The 15,873-nt window shown below is 45.0% G+C and overlaps 1 protein-coding gene across 6 annotated transcripts in view; it reads left to right on the top strand.

Moving 5' to 3' along the window:
• ZSCAN25 (zinc finger and SCAN domain containing 25) overlaps positions 1–15,873 on the top strand; it is a 173,309-nt gene that overhangs the window by 11,540 nt on the left and 145,896 nt on the right. For 3 of the 6 annotated variants that reach the window (XM_012455546.2, XM_012455544.2, XM_021671661.2), the window contains one exon: positions 1,309–5,047. The exons of the other annotated variants lie outside the window; for them this stretch is intronic. In XM_012455546.2, the coding sequence (XP_012310969.1) occupies positions 1,309–2,141 (833 nt within the window). In that variant the 3' untranslated portion in view covers positions 2,142–5,047. Of the gene's footprint in view, positions 1–1,308; positions 5,048–15,873 lie in introns of those variants that run through there. 6 annotated transcript variants of the gene reach the window in all.

Here is a 15,873-nt window from a genome sequence, read left to right as displayed (position 1 = left end):
GGGGCAGGGTATAGTAATGGAGGAGATGAAAAAGGGGGCTTCTAGGGGCTGGTTATGTTCTGTTTGTTGAACTGAATGCTGTTTACCAGGTTGGGTTCATTAAGAAAATTCTTTGCACAGGGTGTGGTGACTCACACCTGTAATCCCAGCACTCAGGGAGGCAGAGGCAGGAGGGTCACTTGAGCCCAATAATTAGAGGCCAGCCTGGGCAACATAGTGAGACCCCCATCTTCACAAAAAGGAAAAAAAAAGGCAACTTGAAATATTTTAGCCAGCGCTGGATCCAAAAGAATAAAAATAAAATTCTTTGGATGTACAAAACATAAATGGTTTGTACACTTTTACTTTCATGAAAAGTTTACAGAATGAAAAAAAATCCAAGCTGATATGTATTTATTTCATATTTTATCAAACAAGGAGGCATATAATATCAGTTTTTTTGGTCTTCTAATCACCTTGCCTAAAAGGACTCTTCCCCTTTAAGTGCCACTTATTTCTCCCTTTCTTTGTTTTCTCTTGGCCTCTTTGTTCCCCAATACCTTTTCTTTTTTTTTTTTCTCCTCCCCTTCTGCTTATTCTTGTATAAGCACCTGTTCCATTAATCTAGAGAGATAAGAAGGCTTGGAGTGAGGATGAAGGGTGAGGCTGAGCATTTCAGCAGTGTCATGGTCTCACTCCTGATAAATGTGCTACCTAGGGGCATTCTCCTGCAGGAATCTCAGTGAAGCCTGCTTCATTCATTCACCAGCGGTTAGCAAGCATCTTCCCAGAGTCAGTACCCTGCCAGCCTCCTAGGAGACCCAATTGAATAAACCTGGTTAGGCAGATGGAGCATGTGGGCAGGACAGAGGGCTGAGCAGGCACCTGGAAGGTCTGGAGAGCTGCATGCTGCCCCGTGCTACGGCAGGTGTGGAATCGTTCAGAGAAGGCACAGGACATCTGGATGAATGGGGACAGCATTTCCAACAAGGTGGCATGTAAATAGGTACCGAATAATAAAGTAGGTGCACAATGCTGAAGAGGACCAGAGTAAGAAAATAATCATGGTGAGTGTCTTTAAGGGAATTTATTGAGCTACATTTTGAAGGAAGTAAGAGTAGATTAGCAGCAAGATAAGTGGGTGGCACTGGAGTTTGGCATACTCTTCTGTAAAAAGACATGGAGGTGGAAAGAAGTCAGGAAAGCCTGAATTGAGGTTGTTGGTCGAAGGAAACAGAGAAGGAACTGTCACCAGGACCTGTGTGAAGCAGAGTTCTAACATGTAAATGGCTACCACAGAATCAATCTTTATCTCCTCCTGTCCTGTAGGCATTGGGAGCAAGGAAAAGGAGGCAAAACCCCCCCAGGAAGACCTGAAAGGGGCGCTGGCGGCACTGACATCAGAGAGGTTTGGGGAAGCTGCTCTCCAGGGCCCTGGGCTCTTAAGAGCCTGTGAGCAGGAGCCCGGTAGCTCTGGGGGTGGTGCGCCCGGGCTTCCTCCTCCCCAGCATGGTGCCATCCCCCTGCCCGACGAAGTCAAAACACACAGCTCCTTCTGGAAGCCCTTCCAGTGCCCCGAATGTGGAAAAGGATTCAGTCGGAGCTCCAATCTCGTCAGGCACCAGCGAACCCATGAAGAGGAGAAGTCCTATGGCTGCCTGGAGTGTGGGAAGGGCTTTACCCTGAGAGAGTACCTGATGAAGCACCAGAGAACCCACCTGGGAAAGAGGCCCTATGTGTGCAGCGAGTGCTGGAAAACCTTCAGCCAGAGACACCACCTGGAGGTGCACCAGCGCAGCCACACCGGGGAGAAGCCCTATAAGTGCGGGGACTGCTGGAAGAGCTTCAGCCGCAGGCAGCACCTGCAGGTGCACCGGAGGACGCACACCGGCGAGAAGCCCTACACCTGCGAGTGCGGCAAGAGCTTCAGCAGGAATGCCAACCTGGCAGTGCACCGGCGCGCCCACACGGGCGAGAAGCCGTATGGGTGCCAAGTGTGCGGGAAGCGGTTCAGCAAAGGGGAGCGGCTGGTCCGACACCAGAGAATCCACACAGGGGAGAAGCCCTACCACTGTGCTGCCTGCGGGCGAAGTTTCAACCAGAGGTCCATCCTCAACCGGCACCAGAAGACTCAGCACCGCCAGGAGCCGCTGGTGCAGTGAGCGCAGCAGGTGGCAGGCAGCACTGTCATTCGTCCTTCTCACTGCAGGGCCTTGCGGGGCACACAGTGACGGCTGCCAGAACGCACTGGTCCCATCACCTTCCCACCCACTCACACACGCAGGAAAGGCAAGGCCTGGCTTACTTAGAGCTTCCAGAGAGCACAGCTGCTCCCGTCTCTTACCCAAGTGGTGCTAAACAATTTTTCTTTGCGTGTTTGAGGGAAGCAGTCTCCTGCAGTTCAGTTCAGGCTGAGCTTTTCTCCTTCAGTGGACTGTCCATGTCCCCTCACTGAACAAGGCTGGGAGTAAAGGCAAAACCTTGATATGTGTTGGCAGCTGGGATCTCATCTTCCTGAGGGCTCTGTCCTGCCTACAGGATCATTAGCTCAGACTCTTCCCCCACCCCCTCTCTTTTCCATTGAACAAACATTTATTGGACATCCTCTGCACTGCTGGCCGTGGGAATGCAGTGGTGAATGAAAGATGAGAACTTACTCTCCTGGGGCTTGTGCTGTGCATTGGGGACACATGTGGCAGCTCATGACCCAAGATGTTCCCAGGGTGTCTGTGCTGCGTGCCTGCGAGAGTGTCTTCTCATGCCCACTTCTGCCCTCCTGCTCCTCCCTGGATCTTCCCGCCTCAGCTGGGATCTGCTGTCAGGCAGCTGTGTGGATTTTACATTACTTAGAGCCTCCTCTATGTTGGGCTAACATTCTATCCTCATCTGTAAAACTTCCCCATCCATTATTCCTTGCACTATAACAACTGTCAACACACCAACTATTAGGAATTTACTATTTTGCTATTGATCACTGAGTAAACATCAGAGTATTTTAAAAAACAGTTCTCTAGAAAGAACTGATATCATTAAAATGAGTCTGAAAGATGAACTAGTAGTGATGCTTATATTCGATGGCACTTTATAGTACATAACATTATTTTCTCCCCATTCTCATTCGACCCATTTCCCAAGTATTTATTGAGGCCCTGTAACATGCCAGGAACTCTTTCGGGTGCTTGAGACGCATCCATGAATAAAACGGGGAGAAGCCCTTGACTTTGTAGAGCTTACATCTCGTCGATGTACTTGATCTTCAGAACCCGTGGGTATTCCTGAAAATCCTCTGGGCCTGTTTTCATGGCTTTGTCAGCATCTTGCCCTGAAATGCATTCACCACCTACCTCTTGTTACTAAATGGTCTCTGCACTCTAGGCCCTTGTCATCCAAGGCATTAGGGGTCCTGGACGCCAACTGGGGATGATGAGCTGGTAGCGACCTGTTTTGCATGAGTGCCAAGTCAGGAAAAATGAAGATATTTGTAGGCATTAAAAAAATACACATTTCTTTAAAAATGAGATGATGCAATATTTGTAAACTGTTGAAGATTCCTTATTGTGCCATCACTAAAGGGTTTCATTTCTATTAATGTTCTGGAAGCTGCATAACTAGTGTGGACTGACTGCTGTGTCACTGTTGTGCTGTGCCTTTGAACCCTGGCTGAGTGAGTTTGTCTTTTGTTGACAGTGTACTATAATTGTGAAATGTGGTTTGTCTTCTGAGGCTGCTTACTGCCAGATTCTTTTACTGAGATTTTTTTTTTCATTTTCCATTGTAAATAAGGTAAATGATGATGACTGACACAAAGCTGTATTAGTCCACTTTGAAATGTGGTTTTATCACCTGTTCTTGGCAGGTAGCATGGTGTTTAATTTTGACTTAGCAAATGACCCTCGTTGGTCTTCCTGGCCCATTAGTTGTGCTTATGAGGCTGCACTGACCGGGTCATAGATGTATCTGAGATATCTACACAGGGCGGCTGCTGCTGCTCTTCTGTGATACTGAGATCCACGTGCAAAATCAGCTTTTTTTCCCCCTCAATTATCAGAGCAGCTAGGCAAGGCTGACAGCCAGGCAGACTCAGCTCGAGGCTTCTGGCCTGAGTGTGGCCTTCCCCAAAGGCTGGAATTCCAAAGGCAGGTGGGGATTGGGGAAGCCTCTGGGGGCTGGTTGTCACTCATCATTCTGTTTACCTGAATCGTGGATGCTCTTTTACCGCACACTGAGCTAGCAGGCTTCTGGGTTTCAGTGAGTTGGAATTTCTCAAAAGAAGCTTCAGTAGGAGCTGGGCCTTGCTGACTTTCCCATCTGGCCTCTTCCCTATCTCCTGTGGAGCCAAGAGTTTAGGACAGTGTCTCAGAAAAGCCTTTTAATAGAGGGTTCTTCCCATGGGATCGTGGTAGTCTGATTTTTCATATCTATTCAAATGTTAAGAAATATTTTGTTTTCTGTATTTTTCTATTCTTTAGAATTTTTTTTTATAATAGATCATTTCAAACATACCTAAATGAATCCTTATGTACTTATCATTTGACTTTATTATAAACTCAAAATCAGTCAATCTTGTTTCATCTCTGCCCACTCCTTCCTCCCCTACTGAAGTTTTGAAGTATATCCCAAGTGTTTATAACCATTTCAGTGTGTATCTCTAAAAGGTAAGGGTGGTTGGTTGTGGTGGCTCACACCTGTGATCCCAGCACTTTGGGAGGCTGAGGTGGCATTGCTTGAGTCCAGGAGTTCAAAACCAGCCTGAACAACATAGTGAGACCTTATCTACAAACAAAAGTTAACTGGGCATGGTGGTGCATGCCTGTGGTCCCAGCTATTCAGGAGGCTGAGGCGGGGAATCACTTGAGCCCAAGAGGTTGAGGTTGCAGTGAGCTGTGATTGTGCCACTGCGCTCCAGCCTGGGAGACAGAGCAAGACTCTATCTCAAAACAAAACAGTTCCGTAATGTGAAAATATCCAGTGAATTTTAGGAACCCACCTAATTTTTCAATACATTATAATTTGTTGCTTTGCCTCCTAAGTCTTATAATCTATAGTACTTATCCTTCTTGAAATTTATTCATTTAAAAAATTGGATCATTTATCCTGGAGAGTTTTCTACATTCTACATTTTCTTTTTTTTTTTTTTTTTTGTTTTTTTGAGATGGAGTCTCACTCTGTTGCCAGGCTGGAGTGCAGTGGCATGATCTCGGCTCACTGCAACCTCTGCCTCCCTGGTTCAAGCGATTCTGCCTCAGCCTCTGGAGTAGCTGGGATTACAGGCATGTGCCACCACGTCTAGCTAATTATCCTGCATTTTCTATTTGCATACCCATGGCATGATTTAACATATTTCCTTGTCCTCTGTATTAATTAAAAATGTACAGGTTTAGAGGTGTAATCATATTCATATTTCACATTTTGGCAAAGAACATGTTATAGATTGTGACATGCCTTGTCTCTCTTCATATGATCTTAGAAGCCCAGATTTGCTTATTTCAGTAGTTCTGTAAATGCTTCATCATTTAGTAGTTGGAATACTTCTGTAAGAGATTTCCCTTCATTAACTTAGATTACCCTTATAGTTCATACAGGGAAGGCAAGAAAAATACTTGATCCTCCTCCTTATTTGCCTGTTTTCAGAATAATGGGCTAGTTACTTTTTGCTTCCTGTGAAAGCAATCAAGTCTGCAGAAATGAATGCATTCATAGATTTTTTGCTTTTATTGGTTTTTTTGAGACAGTGTCTCACTCTGTCACCCAGGCTGGAATGCAGTGATACAGTTGTAGCTCACTGCAGCCTCAAACCCCCAGGCTATGGTGCTCCCCCTGCATTGTCCTTCCAGAGTGTTGGAATTACAGGTGTGAGCCACTGTGCCTAGCCTGCACTCATGGATTTAAACATACTTGATCGGTCCACTGCAGTTATAATTTGATGCTCAAATTATTTCACCTTTGACCAGTGGAGGCCTCTGCACCTTGGCTCCTGAATCCTTTTGACACAAACCTAACTCTCATTGACAGCTTCTTTGCTTTCTGGCATGACAAGATGTTCCAGGTGAATGTTCCACATTTCCTGCCCTTTTTGAGAGTGAAAGTGGGTGCTGTTGATTTTCCTGGGACAGTAGTGTAAACCGGGACTCTCCAGGTCAAACAGGGGCACTTGGTCAACTCATAGATGGGCCTCCTTTTGTATGACAAGGCGTCTGCGGTTGCCTCACATTGTGATGATGCTGTATGCTTTCAGTGTCTGGCTGCATGTGCCATGCAGCTGGGTAATGAGGGAGGCTGTTGTCCTTTGCAAGAGAAACTGTTTTATTCCTGGGGTGGTGGTAGAGCCAGGTAACTCCCTAAGGTCTGTCCTGGGGAGATATTTTTTTTTTCTTTCCCTGGGTTGTCAGCATTTTTGCAAGCACCGGGGAGCTATTTCATCATGAAAGTTTGGTAAGATAATGACAAAAAATGCATTGGCTTTATCAACATTGGTGACATTGATGAGAGCCGCTTCAGTGGCATAGTGGTGGGAAGCCAGATTCCAGGAGGTCATGGATTTCTCCCTTGAGTTCTAACTCATATTCTACTCTTTCCTCTGCATACTCTCTTCACTATCTAAGAACCGGATAATCTTTTAAAAATATGAATAAGATGATTTTACATATTGTTTGGAACTTTCCAAAGGTTTCTCCTCTCAGAATAACAAAGTCCTTCCATACCTGACAGTTCTTCCAGGTCATGCCAGGCACAATCCCACTTCCGAGTTTAGCTCCTGTTGTTCTCTTTGTCTAGAACATACTTTCTCAAGCCCTTTATACAACTTTCTCCTTCTCTTCATGTGAGTTCCTATTTTGAGAGACCTTCTCTAACTATCTCATTTTTTTTTAAATTATACTTTAAGTTCTGGGGTACATATGCAGATCTTGTAGGTTTGCTACATAGTTATATATGTGCCATGGTGGTTTGCTGCATCCATCACCCCATCATCCACATTGGGTATTTCTCCTAATGCTACTCCACCCCCCACCTCCTGACATACCCTGGTGTGTGATGTTCCCCTCCCTGTATCCATGTTCTCATTGTTCAACTCCCACTTATGAGTGAGAACATGCGGTGTTTGGTTTTCTGTTCTGTGTTAGTTTGCTGAGAATAATGGTTTCCGGCTTCCATGTCCCTGCAAAGGACATGAACTCATCCTTTTTTATGGCCACATAGTATTCCATGGTGTATATGTGTCATATTTTCTTTATTCAGTCTATCATTGATGGGCATTTGGATTGGTTCCAAGTCTTTGCTATTGTAAACAGTGCTGCAATAAATATGTGTGCATGTGTCTTTATAATAGAATGATTTATAATTCTTTGGGTATATATCCAGTAATGAGATTGCTGGGTCAAATGGTATTTCTAGTTCTAGATCCTTGAGGAATCACCCTATTGTCTTCCACAATAGTTGAACTAATTTACACTCCCAGCAATAGTGTAAAAGTTTTCCTATTTCTCCACAACCTCTCCAGCATCTGTTGTTTCTTGACTTTTTAACAATTGCCATTCTAACTGGCATGAGATGGTATCTCACTGTGGTTTTGATTTGCATTCTTCTAATGACCAGTGATGATGAGCTTTTTTCATAAGTTTGTTGACTACATAAATGTCTCCCTTTGAGAAGTGTCTGTTCATATCCTTTGCCCACTTTTTGATGAGGTTGTTTTTTTCGTGTAAATTTGTTTAAGTTCTTTGTAGATTCTGGATATTAGCCCTTTGTCAGATGGATAGAGTGCAAACATTTTCTCCCTTTCTGTAGGTTGCTTGTTCATTCTGATGATAGTTTCTTTATCTGTGCAGAAGTGCTTTGGTTTAATTAGATCACATTTGTCTATTTTGGCTTTTGTTGCCATTGTTTTTGGTGTTTTAGTCATGAAGTCTTTGCCCCTGCCTGTGCCCTGAGTGGTATTGCCTTGGTTTTCTTCTAGGGTTTTTATGGTTTTAGGTCTTACATTTAAATCTTTAATCCATCTAGAGTTAATTTTTGTATAAGGTTTAAGGAAGGGATCCCGTTTCAGCTTTCTTCATATGGCTAGCCAGTTTTCCCAACACTGTTTGTTGAATAGGGAATCCTTTCCCCATTGCTTGTTTTTGCCAGGTTTGTCAAAGATCAGATGGTTGTAGATGTGTGGTGTTATTTCTGAGGCCTCTGTTCTGTTTCATTGGCCTATATCTCTTTTGATACCAGTACCATGCTGTTTTGATTACTGTAGCCTTGTAGTATAGTTAGAAGTCAGGTAGCATGATGCCCCCAGCTTTGGTTTTTTTTTTTTTTTTTTGCTTAGGATTGTCTTGGCTATGCCAGACTCTTTTTTGGTTCCATATGAAATTTAATGTTTTTTTTTTTCCATTTCTGCAAAGAAAGTCAATGGTAGCTTGATGGGGATAGCATTGAATGTATAAATTACTTTGAGCAGTATGGCCATTTTCACGATGTTGATTCTTCCTAACCATGAGCATGGAATGTTTTTCCATTTGTTGTGTCCTCTCTTATTTCGTGAGCAGTGGTTTGTTGTTGTTCTTGAAGAGGTCCTTCATATCACTTATACGTTGTATTCCTAGGTATTTTATTCTCTTTGTAGCAATTGTGAATGAGAGTTCACTCATGATTTGGCTATTTGTCTGTTATTGGTGTATAGGAATGCTTGTGATTTTTACACATTTATTTTGTATCCTGAGACTTTGCTGAAGTTGCTTATCAGCTTAAGGAGATTTTGGGCTGAGATGATGGGGTTTTCTAAATATGCAATCATGTCATCTGCAAAAAGAGACAATTTGACTTCCTCTTTTCCTAATTAAATACCTTTATTTCTTTCTCTTGCCTGATTGCCCTGGCCAGAAGTTTCAATACTATTTGAATAGGAGTGGTGAGAGGGCATCCTTGTCTTGTGCTGGTTTTTAAAGGAAATACTTCCAGTTTTTGCCCACTCAGTATGGTATTGGCTCTGGATTTGTCATAAATAGCAGTTATTTTGAGATACGTTCCATAAATACCTAGTTATTGAGCGTTTTTAGCATTAAGAGCTGTTGAATTTTGTTGAAGGCCTTCTCTGCATTTATTGAGATAATCATGTGGTTTTTGCCTTTGGTTCTGTTTATGTGATAAATTATGTTTATTGATTTGCGTATGTTGAATCAGTCCTGCAACCCAGGGATGAAGCTGACTTGATCATGATAGGTAAACTTTTTGATTTGCTGTTGGATTCAGTTTGCCAGTATTTTATGGAGGATTTTCGCATTGATATTCATCAGGGATACTGGCCTGAAATTTTCTTTTTTAGTTGTGTGTCTGCCAGATTTTGGTATCGGGATGATGTTGGTCTCATAAAATGAGTTAGGGAGGATTCTCTCTTTTTGTATTGTTTGGAATAATTTCAGAAGGAATGATACCAGCTTCTCTTTGTACCTGTTTGTAGAATTTGGCTGTGAACTCGTCTGGTCCTGGACTTTTTTATTGGTTGGCTATTAATTACTGCCTCAATTTCAGTACTTGTTATTGGTCTATTCAGGGATTCGACTTCTTTCTGGTTTAGTCTTGGGAGTGTGTAAGTGTCCAGGAATTTATTCACTTCTTCTAGATTTTCTGGTTTTTTTGGCATAGAGGTGTTTATAGTATTCTCTGATGGTAATTTGTATTTCTGTGGGATCAGTGGTGAGATCCCATTTATCATTTTTTATTGCTTCTATTTGATTCTTCTCTCTTTTCTTTATTAGTCTGGCTAGCGGTCTATCTGTTTTGTTGATCTTTTCAGAAAATCAGGTAGCTCCTGGATTCATTGATTTTTTTTGAAGGGTTTTCTGTGTCTCTATCTCCTTCACTTCTGCTCTCATCTTAGTTATTTCTTATCTTCTGCAAGCTTTTGAATTTGTCCTTTCTCCTCTAGTTCTTTTAATTGCGACATTAGGGTGTCAATTTTAGATCTTTCCTCCTTTCTCTTGTGGGCATTTAGTGCTATAAATTTCCCTCTACACACTGCTTCAAATGTGTCCCATCTGTCATGTTTTTAAAACATGTCTGCTAATTCTTTGACACTCTTTCCACCAAGAGTTGGGGTCCAATTCCTCTCCTCTTGAAACTGACCAAAGTGACTCACTTCTAACAAATGAAAAGTGAGGGCAGTGATGCTGTGTTACTTCTCAGTCTGGTTCATAAGAGGTGGTATGTGGGATGCTTGCCATTGGAACAGAGCTGCCATGCTGGGAGGAAGCCCCCGCTACATTGACAGTCTGCACAGAGGTATTCCAGCAACAGTCCTCACTGTAGTCACAGCACTGACCATCAGTCAGGTGAGGAGGAACCCTCCAGTTCAACTTGAGCCTCTGTTTGGCTGCAACCACGAGAGAGACCCTGCAGGGAAACTGCCATGCTCAGCCTAGTCACCCCTGGAAATGTGAACGAGAGTAAATGCTTTCTATTGTTTTTAGCCACTAACTATGAGTGGTTTAATTACATAGCAATAGATAATTGGAACACAGTCCTTCTATAGTAGCACTCCCCATCAATCTCTATTTTCTTACCCGGATTTATTTTTCTTTGTAGCCCTTACCATTATCTGACATATTATCATATTATAAATTTGTTTTTGTTTCCTGTTCTACCACATGCCCAGGAACTTCAGCTGTGTGAAAATAGAAACTTTGCTTTTTTTTGCTGATATGTCCTCACCTACCTAGAACGGTGCTCACTACATAGTAATAGTCACTCAAGCTCAGACTGTTTTGTTAATGGATGTACCCGTGGTCTGTGGTGTGAGGAAGGCATCCAAGTTGAATAGAGACAGTGTGGGCATGAAAGTATTATGGAGCCTGGAAAGGACCACATAGGAGATATTATTATTCTCATTCTTCTTTTTTTTTGAGACGGAGTGTTGCTCTGTCACCCAGGCTAGAGTGCAGTGGCACGATCTTGGCTCACTGCAACCTCCACCTCCCAGATTCAAAAGATTCTTCTGCCTCAGCTTCCTGAGTAGCTGGGATTATAGGTGTGTGCCGCCATGCCCAGCTAATTTTTGTACTTTTAGTCCAGACAGGGTTTCACCACGTTGGTCAGGCTGGTCTTGAACTCCTGACCTCGTGATCCACCCACCTCGGCCTCTCAAAGTATTGGGATTACAGGCGTGAGCCACTGCGCCCGGCCTATTAGTCTCATTATTCTTGAGGATACTTCTACTTCCCTGTTAGCAGTCCTTAATAATGGTTGTTTAATGTTGGTAATGAAGTTTTTTTTTTTTTCAAAACAATTTATTTTTGAAGTAGAAATAAAAATTCTCGTGTTTATAGGATCGAGTTTACTCTTCCAAGTCTGTAAGAGTGACTAAGCTTCTGAATCTTTTATGGTTGCATTGTGTGCAGATGAGAAAGGGAATGTTCCTCTCCCCATACCTCTGAGCAAGCAGCCTGCAGGCCAAGACTAGAGCGCATCTAGAAAGGCAGTTGCCATAAGAGAATGATCATCTTAATGTATTCCGTTGACTTTAGAAGACTGTGTTTGGGCTTTCCCCTGACTTTTTTAATGTCTCAAAGCTAGAATTCACTAAAATAAATAAATAAATAAAAAAGAAGACTGTGAACCAGAAAATCTCCTTACAAACCAGCAAAGAGCAAGGTTAACTGGAGGCCTTTCATATTTACCCATTGCTGCCCCTCTTTGTTTCTTTTTTTTCCTTGTTCAATTCATTTTTTTCCCATAGGGCCAAATAATTATATTCTTCACCATTACAGCAAATGCATATTGAACATTTCTTTATGTTGATGTCAACTCTTCTTCATATCACTTTCACAGGCTTGAGATGAGATTCTGTTGAGATTTTTGTGGTTTTATGGGCAGAGACCCAGGAAAGGCTGAATCTTGTCCTGCCAATCATCTCAACCCTGATGGCCCAAGGAACAACAGCAGATGGGGCTCTCCGTCCCACTGTACTAGTCTCTGAGCTGCACCCAGTAACCTGCATCCTAGAGCTCATGAGGGAAGGGAGTTACGAGATCGTGTAGGCCTGCCTTGCTCCCGACTCTCAGCCCCACATCTGAGTTGAAGACCTGTGGGTTCAGGCACACTGCAGGAGGGAGAATGGTGACTGGACACCAAATGGGGACTCCAAGAGGATACATGAGCAGAAGACTAATCAGGGCCATGCGGGAAGGAAAAGGAAGGGAGCTGCATCCCAGATGCTGACCCCATGAGGCACACTGCCCTTCATAAAATAGGAGCCAGTGAGATCCTGGAGCTCTGACCAAGCACACACTTAATTCTTTTTTCTTTTTTATGGATGGGATCAGGGAGACAAGGGAATGGGTTAAGGCAAAATCTCTGGGAGAAGGTCATCAGAGTTCTTTTTCCAGTGTTTTCTGTCATCATCCTTGTCATTATTGTCACCAGGTGCTGTGATCGATTCTTCTGAGGATGGGGTTATTCAGATAAACAGCTTTTAGACGACTTGCAGAAGAACAAACAGTCCTGTTTTGGGTAGCATTTGAGGTGCACATGACTGATGCCAAGCAGAGCATGAAAAGGGCTGTCACAGAATTTGCATTCTGGGGAGCTCTGGAGGGGAAAGAAGACCCTCTCCTGGCCTGTGACACCGGAGGCTTCATGAAGAACATGATATTTGATCTGAACCTTGAAGGACAAGTAGAATTTTATAGATAGAAGTGGGCAAGTTGGGCTGCCTGAACAGCATGAGGGGAACTAAAAGCATGGTGCATTTAGTAGAGTGGTGAATTTCAGACTGACTGGAGCAGAGTCAGTGGCTAGAAATGGGAAGGACTCGGACTAGAGGGCAGTTGTTGTGACCCTCTGAGTAATTCTGTTTCTTCCTCCACACCCTTTGCAGCCTGAGTATTACCATAATTTATAGGAAACTGCATATAACTCCTTCCATCATGAATTCGTTTTTATGAGGCCTTTCTTCATCTGTTTCCTTTCCCAAGTCAATGAGTGGAGAAGCACATTCCTAATGATTATGATAGCTGATTCCCCGCATGTTCTTCACACACAGAGAAGCAATGCCAGGTCTGGTCTCTCTTCTTTCTTTTCCATGTGCATATCAGGCCTTTTTTTTTTTTTTTTTTTTTTTTGGAAAAAGAGAACACATAGTGGGACAGGTTGGGGTCTGCTCAGGAGCTCAGCAGGGTCAGACATGAGACTGTCACTGCAGGCACTCAAGATGCAAGTAACTAGAGCCACAGAAGCCCACCCAGCAGGAGACAAGGCCAGGAGCGGGACAGCTTTGAGGAGGGTGATCAAGCCTGGCCCCAGAGCTAGGTTCACTTCAGAATGTGGGAATGGTAGTGAGGAAGGGGTTGTAGCATAGAGGATGTCTATAGGGAGCTTGCAATTTGGGCTGCATGAGGGTTGAGGATTGGAGGAACTGGGGCCTGTGCGGCAGCTCTCAGGGGGGGTCCCCTTCACACAGGCCATTTATCGGCATAGGTCACAGACTCCTAGGAGTTCATCATTTTCGCATGCAATGTGTGACCTTTCCAACCTTCTCCAGAAGACCTGCAGGTGAATTTGCATCTGTTGATGTGGTTCTGTGTCTTTGGGTTGGAGTTTATTCCTTCTTGGTATTCTGGGAGTATCCTGTGCAGGGGCCACAAAGTGCCAGGCTTGCAAATTGCCTGTTAGAGCAGTGAGGGGGGTTTCCCCAGCCATGGTGACAAGCTGGGATAACTGGGCTGTGCTTCTCCTGCCTTGTCTATAGAGCCTGTCCCTTGGGTTCACACAGCTCCTGAGAGGGAACTCTGCTGTGTCACAGCCTGTGGAACAAAGCCTTCGGGCTGAACAGTTTCCCTAGAGCCCCCTGCATGTCCTTATTCCTCAGGCAGTAGATAAAGGGATTCAGCGTGGGGGTCACCACCATGTACATCACTGAGGCTAGTGAGTCCTTGTCTGTGGAGTGGGAGGATGAGGGCCTCAGGTAGACCCCTGAGATGGTGCCATAGAAGAGGATGACCACGGTCAGGTGGGAGCCACAGGTGGAAAAGGCCTTCCACTTACCCCTGGCAGAGGGGATTCTGAGCACTGCAGCTGCAATGCGTGTGTAGGAACCGAGAATGCCAAGGAAGGGCAGGAGGATGATCAGGCCCCCCACCAGCACAATCATGAGCTGGTTGAGTCGGGTGTCAGAACAGGAGAGCTGGAGCAGGGGAACAAGGTCACAGAAGAAGTAGGGGATAACATCGCTGGCACAGAAATCCAGCTGGGCCATGAGAAGGGTGTGCAGCAGGGCATGGAGGCTGGCAATGGTCCATAAGCAGCCCAACATTAGGGTGCAGCCACACAGGCTCATCTTGGAGGAGTAGTGCAGCAGGTGGCAGATGGCCAAGTAGCGGTCGTAGGCCATCGCTGTCAGAAGGAAGTTGTCCATGTTGGTCAGCAGGATGCAGATGTAGATTTGGCCCAGGCAGGCACCGTAGGAGATGGCCTGAGTCTGTGTCTGGATGTTCACAAGCATCTTGGGGACTGTGGCAGAGATGAAGTAGAAATCCACCAGGGAGAGAGCTGGCTGAGGAGGAAGTACATAGGGATGTGGAGACGGGAGGCTGAGCCAATGGCCAGGATGATGAGCAGGTTTCCTGCGATGCCAACCATGTACATGGCCAGGAAGAGCCCGAAGATCAGCTCCTGCTGCTCTGGCTGGCTGGAGAACCCCAGGAGGAGGAATTCCGAGGCACTGGTGTGGTTTCTGTGCCCCATGGATGACAGGTCCTGTGGGGAGAGCCAAACCAGTCGCAGACCAGCGAGAGATGAATTCCCAGGCCTCCCTTCTTTCCACCTGCAGTCCCTCAGCTCTCATCTGGGCACATCTCTGTGCTCATTTGGTACAAACCCCAAAGCAGGCTGTCAGCCTATCAAAGGAAAAGCCTCAACCAGGGAGCCCTACGGCCTCAACACACCCAGGCATCAGGGCTCAGTTAGTTAACTGCTAAACTTCTGCTGACTCTGAACTCACCAAGCCCCATCTGCTGTCCCTTCATGGAGAATCCTGGTGGCACATGGTCATGTATTGAGTGGTGGCAGCAATAAGGCAGTTACTTAGGGTATTTTACCACCCAAGTTTTCGTCACACTCTGATTCTTTGATCTGAGCAACTGATAATGTCTCAAGATTAAGTAAAGAGCTATAGAAATGTAGTTTCTTCCCACTCCCAGTAAGGGGGGCCACCTGAATGTTGTTTCTGTATGGAATTCTGGAAGCATAATGGCACATGTGCAGAATCAGAGGGTACTGTGGGCACCCACCCTCCTTCTCCCTAAGATTTTTGTCTCCTTTGGCCCCCACCCAGGCAGAGCCCAGGACTCGGGGGCTGTGGCTGCTGCTCATCACCACCTCTGGACAGCTTGGCCCTGGGGATGCTGCTGAGGGGGAAGGTCAGGGCAAACCTGGGCAGAGGAGCCTGTTGACGGGGCTAGCTCAGCCATCTTTTCTGTCTGTACTCACCCAAGAAGGGCCTCACTTCTGGAGGGTGAACAGAGAAGGGTGAGAGTTGCCCCTGCAGATACCAAGGAGGAACTACAGCCGTAACACTGCCCAGGGTCACGGAGACCACAGCAAAGCCACACAGGGACCCCACTAAATTGGAATTCATAATAGTTCAGAGAGTTCAGCTGATATTTCATTAGATATAAAGCATTTTTTGTGGCTTCAAAAGAAAGAGTGGGATGTGGGTCCTACCATAAAGTGAATCTGGAAAGAGAAAGGGAAGCAGGAGAGTGCAGGGTTAGTGTGCTGATTGGGGATGGGACACAGGTAATGGGAAATCCATAGGGGAAAGCGATGGGGTGAAGTTCTGGCCACATGGGAACTGGGCAGGAGATGAGAAGGGGAAGCAGCCAATGAATGTGGTACTCTTGTCTGCTTAAAGGCATA

The sequence above is a fragment of the Aotus nancymaae genome, unplaced genomic scaffold (assembly GCF_030222135.1).
Source record: "Aotus nancymaae isolate 86718 unplaced genomic scaffold, 86718_ANA_hifiasm-v0.15.2.pri h1tg000015l_0, whole genome shotgun sequence".
Classification (NCBI taxonomy): Eukaryota; Metazoa; Chordata; class Mammalia; order Primates; family Aotidae; genus Aotus; species Aotus nancymaae.
This window is presented reverse-complemented; position numbering and strand designations above follow the sequence as displayed.